This window comes from Strongylocentrotus purpuratus, unplaced genomic scaffold, assembly GCF_000002235.5.
Source record: "Strongylocentrotus purpuratus isolate Spur 01 unplaced genomic scaffold, Spur_5.0 spur5_scaffold_3, whole genome shotgun sequence".
Taxonomy (NCBI): Eukaryota; Metazoa; Echinodermata; class Echinoidea; order Camarodonta; family Strongylocentrotidae; genus Strongylocentrotus; species Strongylocentrotus purpuratus.
In genome coordinates this window covers 23,249,418-23,263,827 of record NW_022145609.1, presented here as the reverse complement: position 1 = coordinate 23,263,827, position 14,410 = coordinate 23,249,418, and the positions used below count along the sequence as shown (strand labels likewise).

At 38.5% G+C, this 14,410-nt stretch overlaps 1 protein-coding gene across 1 annotated transcript; it reads right to left on the bottom strand.

Moving 5' to 3' along the window:
- Window positions 1–4,865: 4,865 nt before the first annotated feature.
- Window positions 4,866–10,587, bottom strand: LOC115928855 (coiled-coil domain-containing protein 130-like). The gene is made up of 6 exons (XM_030996853.1): window positions 10,558–10,587; window positions 9,032–9,224; window positions 8,505–8,708; window positions 7,854–8,026; window positions 7,032–7,170; window positions 4,866–6,087 (listed from the first exon to the last, which is right to left on the bottom strand). The coding sequence occupies exons 1-6, from the start codon at window positions 10,558–10,560 to the stop codon at window positions 5,003–5,005; spliced, it is 1,797 nt and encodes a 598-aa protein (XP_030852713.1). The 5' UTR covers window positions 10,561–10,587; the 3' UTR covers window positions 4,866–5,002.
- Window positions 10,588–14,410: the final 3,823 nt, after the last annotated feature.

Genomic DNA, 14,410 nt, shown 5'->3' with positions numbered 1-14,410 from the left:
TGAAAACATACTTGAAGAGAAAAATATTCTCAAAAAGAATGAAACGCCAATAATAGTAGAATAACAACCAAAAACATACTTGTAAATAAACTAAAGGTCCTACCGATATATGGAAAAAACAGCAAAGGTTGGCAGCTCTGGTCTATGGTGCATTGGCTTAGCGAAAGGTGTGGAAGGGGAAAGTTAGGTTTATTTGCTAATTTCGCATTCTGTCAGCTTTTTGAATGTGATGGAGGTGCAATGGTCTTGTAACCTGGAGGTCCCGAGTTTGAAACCAAGTCGGTGTGCTAAAGGCATTAATACTCATTAATAATTTTGATTAATACTCATTAATAATTTTGTAATATTTTGTAATTTTATTCTATTTTTACCCTTATAATAAGCAGGATCAATATTTTTGGGGTACTTTTATTTAATCTGAGAATTACCTTAAAAAGCCTTGGCGTTGTTATTCCCACCAATTTATGAGTAGTACAAGTTTCTTTTGTATCCTTGTTATATGTATGTACACATGTTGATTGTATTGCTTTGTCTTTTTTAACCAAATGTAAAGATGAACTTGAAACATTAAAACCAACATAACAAGCATGCACATGCTGTCTTAGCAATCTGGTAAAAACAAACCAAATCAATTAATATGTAAAAATTATTCCTGTTCAATATTTTCACAATGTCACTTAGATTGCCCCCCCCCCCCAAAAAAAAAAAATAAAAAAAATAAAAAAAAATAAGAAGTGAGAAAACTTGAAAAGGATGCTTATAGTAATATGGTTATGTACAAATCTTTTCCTTTTTTAACAAAATCTTCTGAAAAGTTTTGTGGAGGATCTGATGAGAAATGTGGTGTCCACCATGTTGATAAAGAGTATTAAAGCAAGGATCTCGATCTTAATCACCCTCTTTGATGACTAATATGCTGTATTGGATGTAACGATATTATTGCACCGTTTCTTGCCTTGTGTATATATTTCAATTATAAAAAATAAGGCAATGGTATTACATTTTTCAAAACAAAATGAAAGTTTTTAACTGAATATAATAAGCTCTTCTAAACACAATGGCCCGAATTCACAAAGGTGGTTTTCGTGCATCATTTGAGGCGTTTTTACAAACCAGGTTTGTAAAAAACGTGTAAAAGGCGTCATGACGTACATAAACCAAAGGAGGTTTGTCGACAAACCTCCTTTGTGAATTCGGGCCAATTTGTTGAACTTGTAACTTTAGGCAAGAAGACTATTTGGACTGTTTGAAGAAAGATTTTCATCTTTTGTAACTACTTCGTTTACATGCACTTCAGGAAATTACAACCATGACCTACAAATCTATTTATTTAAAGAAATATTTTATGCAGTTAATGCTTTCAGTGCTTGTGTCCTAAGCACCTTAAATGGATCTTTGTCACCATAGCCCCCCACCCCCCCAAAAAAAAAAAAATAGAGAAAAAAAGGTGCATTGACCTGTAAGTAAAACAGTACCGGTAGGTGGTCAAGTAAAAAGAAATATTCCTTTAAGAAAAAAGAGGGCTTGTTTAGATGTGACGTTGGCAAAACCACTGTTTTTTTAAATACGTAAAGTGTAATACCCTTCACATTTCTGTTTATATCTTATAACATAGAGCTTGGTGAACATGCGCAAGTCCTTGGTTGCGTGGTTGCCGCTCACTTAAATGTTAAAAAGTCGGGGCCTTCCTTGCAGTGGTTTTAACGCACCAATTCTGAACGAGCCTTTATTTTCCTTTGCATTAATGTCCTGGTTTTCCATTTTTGTTTTGTGACCGAGACATTGTGGACAGACACATCTTCTGTTGTAAATTTCAAGCAAGCAATTCAGTACGCGCTATGATGAGGTTCTGGAATCTCAGTACTAAATCGTATCTCTCAGCTGTAACAGTTCCAAACTTAATTTCCTTTGTTCGAGTTGGGCATTATGATTTTTAGGTAGTAATAACATTACTGAAAATATTATATGTATTGTTTACCCAGGGTAGCCTCATAAGTATTAATACTGTTCTCCCTGGCGGTCCTGCAATTAGTTTCAGCTAGATATCAAGCTTATTGCTTCTTTATCTACCAAATTGCTAGAGATATTAAGCTCTAGCCAGTTTCAAAACCCCCCAAAAAATTGCAGGGTAGTTTTTCAGCTCGAGAGAATGCAGACACCCCTGCTGATGCAATGCTTGTATAAACTTCCATACCAGTATTATGGTGTGGTAAATTTATTTTCAAACCTTGTATATTTTCTGGCCCATAGGCAAGGGTCTTCCACTCGACAGTAAGTTGACCAATATCTGTATTAAAGGCATATCTGTACAAAGTGTAGGAATTGCAATTTTAAAATGTGAAAATTGGAAATCTGTAAAATTTGTACAGCAACTTGTTTGTATTAAAAAATAAAGTTTTCTTTCTTTTGAACAATTTTTGAGTTTGCTGTATATTTGGTTTGCTTTTTGATGAACAAAATTTTTGTGAGAAGTTATTTTTTTACTGAGCTTGACGTATGAAATACATGTGAATATTTGCTAGGAGAGAGAGAGAGAGAGAGTACACTAAAGAAGTGAAATCAATATCACTAGGACACTAGTTTCCCAAAATACAATTTTTTTCAGGGGTCCAAAAATTTGGAATGACATACCCATAGATATTCGACTGAGTCCATCACTAAATAGTTTTAAAAGAAAATTTAAACTGTACCTGTTAAGACAATACTCAATAGTGCAATAACCTATATTCTTAATGTTCATCAGACAGAAAAGTGTGTGTTGGTGTGTATGGGAGAGAGTGTATGTGTGAATGCAATTTCCCCCCCCCCCTTTTTTTCCTTCCTTTTTATAACAAATACAAAATTTAAATAATGTACTTAGTTTTTTATACAATTACTGGAGACAGACTTTTACATAAGGCCCGGCCTTCCTGTCTAGTCTCCAAATACTTTCATTAATGTACATGTTTAAAAATGTTTTTTCCCTTGTCCATCATGTCTTCTCCACTTGTGTTATCCTCATGTTATATATTGATACATGTATTTTATTCTAACTTTTATATGTTTGCTTTCCTTGTATATTTTTAATGAAAGTATTGAATAAAGTGAACTTGAACTTGAACTTGAACTTGAAATATATGTAGAGTTCCACATGAAGGGAAAGAGAGCCAGAAAAATGGAAGAGAGAGATAGAAAACAGAAAACAGAAAGCCAGAATTATGAGAGAAAATTGACAAGATTCATCCGATCTCTCACACCAAAAATTGATCAACACATGTTCCTGTTCTTTTGAATGTGTAGTCCCCCCCCCCCCAACCCCCTCTCTCTCTCTCTCTCTCTCTCTATCTCTCTCTCTCTCTCTCTCTCACTCTCACTCCCTCCCTCAATCCCTGCATTTGACCTCTTTTTCAATATTGGTGTCAAGCCATCAAAACAGAGTCCCATGCACTTTATAATAACAGCCAAAGTTTGAGACAGAGCCAATGAATTTAATAAGATCAACCCATAGCAGTTTATGTTCACTGTAGTACGCATTTTATTTTATCTTTTGATATAGAATGCTCTGAATTACATACCGGTAATAATATACATGCGCAGAAAGTGTGAAAATAAGTGAAAAATTTGAGTTCACTACTGTTGCAGTACATTGAGCCATTCATGAATAAGAGAAATCTAATCATAAATAATAATTGAAGTCTCTAAATTGGCAACACCGAGTGAGATTTATGCCATGCTAAAAGACATGACATATTGCCAAGAATTTCTTCATTTATATATATCTTTTTCATTTTTGTAAGGAATATTGTACATCAAAGGGCATGAATAAGAGAAATCTAATCGTAAATAATAATTGAAGTCTCTAAATTGGCAACACCGAGTGAGATTTATGCCATGCTAAAAGACATGACATATTGCCAAGAATTGCTTCATTTATATATATATCTTTTTCATTTTTGTAAGGAATATTGTACATCAAAGGGCAGGAATTTTGTGAGTCTATCTCCAGACCAAGAAAGTCACATTGTGGACAGACACATCTACTGTAGTAAATTTCAAGCTAGAAAATCAGTACGTGCTATGACGACGTTCTGAAATCACATTACTAAATTGTATCTCCTAGCTGTAGCAGAACTTCATTTTACTTTGTTTGTGTTTTGTATTATGATTTTTAGGTAATAATATTAATAATGATATACATGTCTTGTTTACCCAGGGTAGCCTCATAAGTGTTATTACTGTTCTACCGTATCTTTAATACTGTTCTCAACGAGGCTTTATAAATGACAATTCTGGGTATCTCTATAGTGTCTATGTCTGCAGACTGCAATCATCTACTTTATTCAAAAATATATCTCTATACAAATATAAAAGAAAACACACACGTTATCTCCATTTTAGTACAGGTTTATTGTCGTTTGGTTGATAACCAGTCTGTCTACTTTTCAACTGGCCTATTCCCATGTGGTCTACACCCATCCTGTGTATTATCCACCTGGTCTAATAATTCTTTCCTCTATTTATCATTTGGTCTAATGACCATTTAGGCTAATAGACATTTCGTCTAATCTCCAATTAAGTCTACTACCCATTTTGTCTATTGCTCATTAAGTCTAATTTCCAGTAGGTCTAATTCCCAATTAGTCTAATGATGCCCATTTCATCTACTATTAATATGGTCTAAAGATCATTTAATCATAAATAATACTAATCATCTAATGATTATTAGACTTTACTGATAGTAGACGAAATGGGCACTAGCCAAACTGCTTATCAAACTAAATGAATAATGGACCAAATGGGTAGTAGACTTACCAGAGAATAGCCACCATGGAAATTAGACCAAATGGCTATTAACCTAAATGGTCATTAGACCAAATAAAAAGTAGACAAAATGATTATTAGACATTGTGGACAGCAGACTTATGTCATAAGTAGGGAATAGACTAATTGGGTAGTAGACGAAATGGTTGTAGACCAAATGGCAATTCACCTTTAGTACATACATGTACATGTATCAAAAGCATTATTGCTCATCCTCACTACCACTACTAGACGAATAGCATGAAACCAACGAGAGTGAGCTTTGATAGAGACTATCCGTTCTTGAAACTTCTCCCTCGCTTAATACAACATTCAAACTGGGTGACCCGCGTTCACATGTAGAAATCTTCGGTACTGCGCTCGTCTCTATCGGTTCAGAGGTTCTTATCTGGTTGTGTGAACAAGGCCCAAGATTGTCAGTTCCATTAGAATTACTCTGTACATTTGCAGTGCAGCGAGGGTTCTCTCTGATGCTATGTGTACTTTGCGTGTGGCTCGGTGAGGATGCGTTCATGTTTGATGTTGAGAATTTTCTGGTACAAACGTTCAGTTTCTCTGTAGTTCTTTCTGAGGTTTGAACACAGCATGATGGTGAGCTTGAGGTGCTACTTGATGGATACTGGAGTGCCTCCATACTTCCATCTTCCAGGCTCTGCTGTGTTGACGGTGTGGAAGACGTTCCCTCTGGTGATTCATATTCTGCTTTCGTCTCTTCTACCGTTTCATCCCGCACCCTTTGTATACCTTCAGTATCATCTACTTCTAATTCATCAAACTTTGCATCTCTGCTCTCCTTGCCGCGAAAGACAGATTCCTCTCTTGCGACGCTCCCTTCTGAAGCCGACGGACCACATCCACCGTCTGCATTCCCGGACCTATTACCAGACAACTTGGACCTCTTGTGTAATTCATGACTAACAGCAGAGGTGTCATCCTCGCTGCGTTTACGTTTTCTTTTCACAATGCTTCCTGTAGTCCCACATATCAAGGATTTTGTTGTTCTCCCAAACCACTCCTTGGCTGAAGCCTTCAGGCCACTGCTGCTCCTGCTGCTGTTTCTCTTGGACCCTGACGACCCAAAGACCGATGCCATCTTAATGACCTTGTTGATAAGTGTTTGCTGTGCTCCAGAAGATTTCTTGCTCGAGGAGGAGGAGGATGGTGATGAATGGGACGAGGAAGAACGAGGAGAAATTTCAATGCTGTTGGGGGAGCTCACAGTGGATGGGGCAAATATGTTTCTGTTCTGGATCGACTCACGCTTTTGTTCCCTCTTTTCCTCGTAAGCTGAAATGAAGGTTCAAAGATAAGAATGCCATGTCATAAACCAGTATAATCAAGGCCTTTGAAGTCGTTCCTAGACAATCATAAACTATCAAAATAGTAAAGAAGTGAGAAAATGACCATGAAAAACTTGAATCAACATTCTGGAATACAGTGTCAAAACTTCTGGTTTCCTAAACTGCAATAAATCTGTGGTCGAAGAAGAGACTGCTGTGATGCAAATCATATATTTTAATGACTATCAAAATAAAAAAATATAAATTTAACCCTCCAGTCCCGCCCTCCCACTCAGTGTTATTTAGGGTACTCATATGCGTGTTCCCAGCACCCCCCCCCCTTTTTTAGCATAAGTCCGGTGTGTAAAGTCAATACGGGCAGATCTTTTACTTTGTAACGTGCCAGAGATTTTGGGAACATGCATGCGGTCCCTCCGTTTCTGGAGTGGGGGGGGGGGGCCGGGCCGGGCTACCAGTACATTATCCAGGGAAAAAAAAAAGAATATGTGAAGTACACAACATGCATCTCCCAAGTGGCACTGGTAGTTCCTTTCAGAGCAACTACTGTGAGTCAACAATATACCAGTTTACTGACATATTTAAATTGATGGATGTTTCTTTCCTGGGGATCTAGTGACAAGTTATTCCATTAACCTGTTACAGTCTAGTCTTGTCTATAGCAACCGCCCAAGGGAAACACATTTAGTACATTGAGAAACCATTTTCAAAGAAAACAAAAAATATGGTCTTTGCAGACAGGTGGTCACTAAGGCAGGTTCGACTGAATTAATGAATGAACTACAATACCAGTAATCCAGTCTGCATATATTACTTGTTCCTATGTCGGGCAAGCCTTGGACAAGCTTTTGGGTCATCAAGATCACCCTTTGTTTATAAAGTATGCATACAATTTAAATATGTTAGTAAACCGGTCTATTGGGGTAAACTTACATCCTGGAACTGAGAATTTGAGAAGAGAAGCTAATTTCTTGTCCTCCTCAGACTCTGGTACAAGATCAATCTCCAACGATGACTTTGACAGGAGAGCATTGTCACTGGCCGCCACAGCCAAGAGCTCTTTCTTCTCCACCTAGTCATGACAACGTAAAGAAAATTGGATTAAAACATAAATGCTGCATTCCCTTTAAAGCAATTTAAAGCACAAGGACACATACTAATGAACACTAATCAAAACAATTCGGTGCTAAGTATTAGGAAAACAAAGCGAAAATCCTGGATTGCATTATTTTCTTGCAAAATGGAATTTGCAGATATTCATGATGTATCTCTATACCCCTTTGGCAAGCATCTATAAAATAATAATAAACTACTTTCATTTCTAGAAAGAGTCATTTTGCTACAAATGCTTTAAAAGCAAATTTGTAAAGAATCATGATGTGCTTTGGGTAAACTGTGTACCTTAATAGTGCACTTTGCTTTAAAGCCCCACTGCACTACTTATAGCTATTTGCGCCCTCTATATAGCAAACAATGCCTAATCAGTGACCATTGGTCCCCCATGATCCCCCTTTTCTTGTGTTAATTGAGAGCTGAGTTGATGAGATAACCACCTATCAGGGACCATGCAGCGAGGTCTAATCCCCCTAACCAAACTAGTACAGATGGGATTTAAGTAAAGAATCATGATATGCTTTGGGGAAAACTCTCAACTTTATTAGTGCCTTTTGCTTTAAAGGACTTTAGTGGAAAAAAATAAAATAAATAAGGAGTGATTTGAACTTCGCCTTCCTTCCAAGAAATGTTTATGTTTACCCTAAATTTCTTCCTGAGAGCCTGGCTCTGGGCGTAGTCGTCTTTCTTGGCTGACTGGATCTCGGCAATCTTCCCGAGAGATGGAGCGGCCTTCTTTAGCTTCTTTGTATCATCGACGCCATGCTCTAACTTATACATAGCATCTCGAGATAACTTCTTCACAGCTTCCCTGTCTGTGTATATTAAAGACATTAAATAAAAAGTGATACTGTGAAACTCATTTGGTAATACAGGGTCACAACATACACGTTTTACTTTAAACTTTACAATGCCCCCCCTCCCCTAAAAAAGGGAGTTAAAGCAACAGAAAAAGAGAAGAGAAAAGGAAGTGACAGGGGTATGAAAGAGATACCAGTCTATGCAGAGATAGGATAGAGGGGCAAGTGAGACATGTTTCTATCTATCAAGGGGGATATGCTAATAAAGGGGGGGGGGGAGATGGTTAACTGCATTTTCATTCAAAAGGGACTAAATCCACAGAAATTAAAATCATACACATTTTTTAAAATGAATTTAACTCACAAAATGATGTATTCAAGGCAAAGAAGTTACAAGGGTAAGCGGTAAATCAAAAATCCTTGATTTACTCGAAAACGCCATAAGTGGATTTACTCCTTTTTAAATGAAAGTCTTAATCGGTCATTGACCTACCCTCGGTCAGGACCTGTTCATTCTCAGCCATGTCCCATTTCTGGTTCTTGCGCTGAGCCCCGCTAGTGATGGTGTAGTCAAAGTTCTTGGGGTCGGTTTCCATGACGATGTAGTTATCACAAAGGTGACACTTCATCTTGAACTCGAAGATGGGAGTGGTGTAATACTTTCCCACCTTCTTCTTCTCTGCGTTGTATCTCACACCTGGATATTAAAGCAGAAGTTAACAAGAGAATGAAAATTCATTGAAAGTCTGAACTTGCAAAATTGTAAGAGGTCTATTAATTTCACTAAAGAATAACAGATTTTGGCTCTTTTAAAAATCTTTTAAAGCTTACATTTTGGAGTATTCAACAAAGGCCCTAATTCAACCAGTCCTCCTTTCTTTTGTGAGTTACAAAAAGCACATCACTCAAAAAACAACAACAAACAAATTACAAGGACTATGAATAAATCAGTTGTTAACTGTATATGAAAAAAAAAATGGAATTCAGCTAGGCATTCCTAACTCAGAAACTTTAACTTACCCATGCCGACATGATTTCCGCATCCCCCACACCAGATGTTGTAGGGCATCTCAAAGCGGATCACCAAGATGCCCTGGCTCAGTTTCTTGGCCCTCTCTCTCAGCGGGTGAGAGTTGCGGTACTTGTTGATGCTCTTGTGCTTGGCCGGATCGAAGTCCGGCGGATAGTACCGGTTCACTTGCTTCCTCTCCGCCTAGGAAAAGGTGGGGACAAGAAATTAATGATAATGAGGACAAAAGATCATATGGGAAAAAAAAGGACATATTGCAAATTTATTCTAATAAGATGGCAGATCAGGGACTACCCAAAGTAAATATGATTCCTTGTTTCTCATCTAGTTCTTTTGAAATTGGGGGTAGAGGGGGGATTCATTTTCTTCTAACGATTTTCCTTGGTATAACAATGATATATCTTTATATGAAATAATGCCATCAAAGTATATCACGCATGTGTGATCATTTAACAATGATATATCTATATATGAAATAATGCTATAAAAGTAAATCACACGTGTGTGATCATTTATGATCTAGTATTTTCTTCTTCTTCTCCTTTACTTCAGATTACTGTCCAACACCCCCCCCCCCCCCCAAAGGGGTTAACGGACAGGGTAGGGTGCGATGTTGGTAATTGCACAGAGAAAGAGAGGATTGGATAAATGTTATTTTGCTCAGTGAGGTGGTTGTGGACTGCTATTTTAAATTTATTTTTGATATATGGTGTATGATTTAAGGTAGTAAAGGTAAGGTATTCCAGTCTGTGTTTTTTTTCTACCGTAATGAGCATCTGAGACATTACGGTAGATAACTTCACACAGGAGCGCGCCCGCCCGCAACCTACTATCGGTATGTACTTGTATTGTGCAGCAGTTTGCCGTGAAACCTGTGAAAAAGTGTATACTAAATTACTAATATCAACGTTTATCAGAAAAATACTCCAAAAATAACAAGAAAATTGACACAAAACAGGTAATACCGGTAACCATAACAACTTTTAACTCATGATCTTTATTAGGACATAAATGAATATTTACTTCATTTTGGGTATGTTTTAGTAGGGTATCTCCACGCCGGAGTTACGGGTCAAATTTTGGATAGGTTTCTGAACAAGCGTCAATTTATTTTGGGGGGCCGGAGGGGGGGGGGGGGGGGGGGCGCTCTGCGGGTTTTGGGTTCCTGATCCGCGCGCTGGCAATGCAAAAATTGATTAGGCCCTATGTGTGATAAAATAACCCCAGTTCACTGTCTACTCTTATGGTTTGTCCGTCTTCCCACGGATTTATCACTCGTAACCCATCACCAGCACAACCTTCAGTAACGGGGAAAGCACGGGTGATAACAGGCGGTGCTGCTGCTGGGATCCACAGGCACAATAGTCTACATCAACGATTCCCCGGCGATTCCCCGGCCCCGTCGTTCAGTTTTAATATTACGACTAGATCAGTTAAAAGGTTGTGCCTGAATGCTTCCACCACTCTATAACTCCATTAAATGTTGGATATCTACAAAACGCTGGCATTCACTTACCATTTTTGCAAATTTTCAGCTTTTTCACAGCCACAGGTTAGAAAAAAAGGTCCACTTTCTAGGTTTCCGTCCTACGTACGTACGTAAACTCGCTATGTACGTAGCAATGGGAGAAGTATGGTAAGCCAGAAGATTCCTTTTTCTTCTTTCGCTTACCATACCTAAAAATCTAAATAAATACACGAATATATATGAAATTAATTAAATTAAAGCATCATAAGCAAGGGCACCAACAACCATATGGTTTAAAATTGAATGTAGGGAAGTTCGGAAGTTGCTGAGCACAACATTATGCACAGTATTCTGCACATATATTAAAGAGCTATAGCACACCAAAATAATTACAACAAACACATATGTTATTTGATGGTTGCAAATGATCGAGCTTTATGAAAGCTTCAAAAAACAAAAAACAGAATTGAAATCGGTCAATGCGTTGTGATTTTATACCATTTTTTTGATATCGCAAAATTACCGAAAAACCTGCCAGAAATGGTCAAATTGTCAAAAATGGCATAATTCGACAAAGTTGACAACTTAATTCATCACTTTCTTGAACACAAATAATAAATTAAATTATCAGACACTAAAATATCATCTTTGTGGTAAAAAATACAAAAAAGAAAATTCATATATCTATTACCGTTTTCAAAATAGAAGCCAACAAAACAAGTCATTTTTGCCATTTTTGCGAATCTGCAGATATAAAAAAGTTGTGAAAATAACTAAGTCCGCCAAATTAATATGCGCATATGTAATCGAATCAAAACCGAACATGATACATCAGTGAAACCTATGTATATCAGACAGGTATGGAAATATATTTCATTTGTAATAAAATAAAATCATGACTATTCATCAAATATGCAAATTAGGTCATTTCAGCTAATTATATATTCGCGCACTCATTATTCAAATTAGGAAAGTCAAACTGTTCATTTTGGGGGCATTTTTTAAATCATATATTCATAGATCATATTTACACCAAATATTTACCTTAAATCAGTGGCGGATCCAGCCGGCGGGAAGAGGGGGGGGGGGGGGGGGGCCAATCCGTGACAAAATATTAGTTGCGACTCAGCCACCGGGGGGGGGGGGGGGGGGGTAAGAGGCACTTTTTTGGTTCAATTTTTCAGGAAATATTTTGCGCCAACTCAGTCAGCCGGTGAATAAGCGGGGGGGGGGGGGGGGGGTGAGACCACTATTTTTGTTTTTTTCACCCAATTCGTGAGATTTTTTTTTTAATTCTTTTTTGTTGTTGACCCGTCAGCCCCCCCCCCCCCCCCGTGGATCCGAGCCTGCAGAGGATCCAGACGGCGTCAAGGGGGGGGGGGGTGGGGTAGCCAATTTAGTGCCGACTCAGCCGGCCGGCGAATAAGCGGGGGGGGGGGGGCTTTTGTTTTTTGTTTTATAAAGGTTAACTTTACGCTATTATCCTGGTTTTTTTATCGTTTTGGGGGGCTAGGGGGGGGGGCGGGCCGGAATAATCGCTACGTGGATCCGCCCCTGCCTTAAATTCCTAATATTTTTGCAATGCCAATACAATATGGCGATGGAAATTACTTGGATCACCGTCACAGCTATTTCCTCATGTGTGTCACAAATAATTCAGAAAAACTGATCATATAATACAAATTTATAGACTTTCAGCTACATCACAGTATATTTGCCTTTTTCAAAGATGTCAGATTTAAGGATTTATGACGATCTTCCGAGATACCATTCAACAGGCCATAACATTCCACAGGGACTGAATTTCAGAGTGGAAAAAACTTTAGTGACCCCAGTATAGTTGTGGCTACCTTGAGTGTAAATAACAAATTAATTCAATGAGTGAAACACATGAGGATATAGCATTTTTGTAGGGAAATTTTATACATTGAGGTGCATTTTTTTCACCACGCAGAATAGCAGCGCGAGTCAATGGGCGATCAGCGGGCCATGTCACACATGGCTGAAAAGACAATATTTTAATTCAATAATTAACATATTTCCCACATGCCTATAACAATTAAACTACACTTACAAAAATTGCTATTTCTACCAACTGACTGCTGTTGTGTGTGTGTGTTCGCGGGGCAGACTGTTTGCACAGGCAGTGTGATCACCCTATGATGAGTAGGGTCTATATAATACAGGCATAGGCGCCGGAAGTGGGTGGGGGGGGGGGGCAGGGGGGCAAATGGCATTTTGGCTCCCCCAAACTGGTTTGTATTTTTAACGCAAAAGAACATAACAATAATAAAAACCTGAATGAAATCACATATAAAAAGTACATTCAAAGAAAAGGCAAGTTAACAGGAATTACATTTTCTAAACATTCCGCATGCCACCTATATTTATCAATGGAAGTTTTTATAATAGCGATACGCGCATATCGTGGAAATATTGTGAGAGGATGAGAAAGCGTGTGTGTCTTTTGTTGTAGGGGTGAGAAGATATGAACCCCTGAACGCTTGCGGGGGGGTATTTCTTATTCGATACCAGTGATTTACAAATGTTGCTGAAATGACATGATTTTCCGGTATTTTGTTTCCATTTTAGTCATACCTTTTTATGCGTTTGTTGGAAAATTAGAAATTCCCAAATTTACAGTCGAGCGAAAAACTTAGAAGCCTTATTTAGAAGCCTTCATGTCAGGGCCTGCAGAACGGGGGGCTCGGGGGGGGGGGGGGGGGGGGGGGGCTCGGGGGGCTCGACCCCACACCAATTTACAGTCTACCTGACCGTTAATACTCCACTTTGAAAAACGTTCCGCGGGGCCTGCATGTACCGTGTAAGAGTGGTGGTGATGCAGATTTTTCTTCTGCCCCCCCTTCCAAACGTCATTACGCCGCTGCCCCTGGAAGGTGAGCTCCCTGGAAGGTTTCCCCCCCCCCCCCATCCCAAACTGCTTCCGGCGCGCCTGTATAAAGGCTCACCATTCACTGAAACCTTTGCAGTTTTCAGAGATTAAAGGTAATACAAAGTTTTGGTATGGGGTCATTAATTTGGTTCAAATGAACATATTGGACGCATGCGGTCCCACAATATTCAGTGATCGTTCTCGCGGTTGAAATCGAGTCTAAAGTTATGAAATTGTAAATAATAAACTCTTTATGTTGTATAGCTCCCTCTCAAGGTCAAGATATAAATTAAGCTATAAAACAATGTTTCTTGACTAAAATCTACCGATTAGTTGTTCCTGTTCGGAAATTATATATCACAACTACAAATTCTGAGATTTTCATGGTCGCAGCTACCATTGTACGGCAGTAGGCGCTATTTGAAATTTATCAAAATTTACCGGGAGCACCGGTTAATTTTTATATTCAATTTTTCTCGAAAGCAGAAGTAGTTTAGGGGATAAATTTTCTAGTGCTTATAATACATCCACAGGGACTTCCAAATATATCAAAATTGTATAGAATCACTATCCACCCAATTTTCAAAATTTCCCAAAACTTTGTATTTCCTTTAAAGTTTACCGAGTCTCAACAAAAGCAGGGGTATCCCAAACAAAAGTGGGGGTGCACGAAGGCCTCTTTAGTGGTCACGGTATTGGTGTCCACTCAGTCTTTGTGGTGTCTAAAATCACTTGTCTTGTTTGCGTAACGTTTAAACAACCATGTACGTCATGCAGGGTCTACAATGCTAATTATCTGGGGGGGGGGGGGGGGTAATTGTCCTCGGGGGTTAATTTTCCGGGTGGGGGCGGGGGGGGGGGGCTTGTCCTTTGGGCAGCTTTCAGGGGGTTGACTTGTTCAGGGGGTAATTGTCTTGATACGGATTTCCCTTGTAGTCCGGTATAAGTTTTTTAGACCTGGAAAAGTTGATAAAGTACAAGGCTTTTTTTAAAATTTGTGTTCTAGAT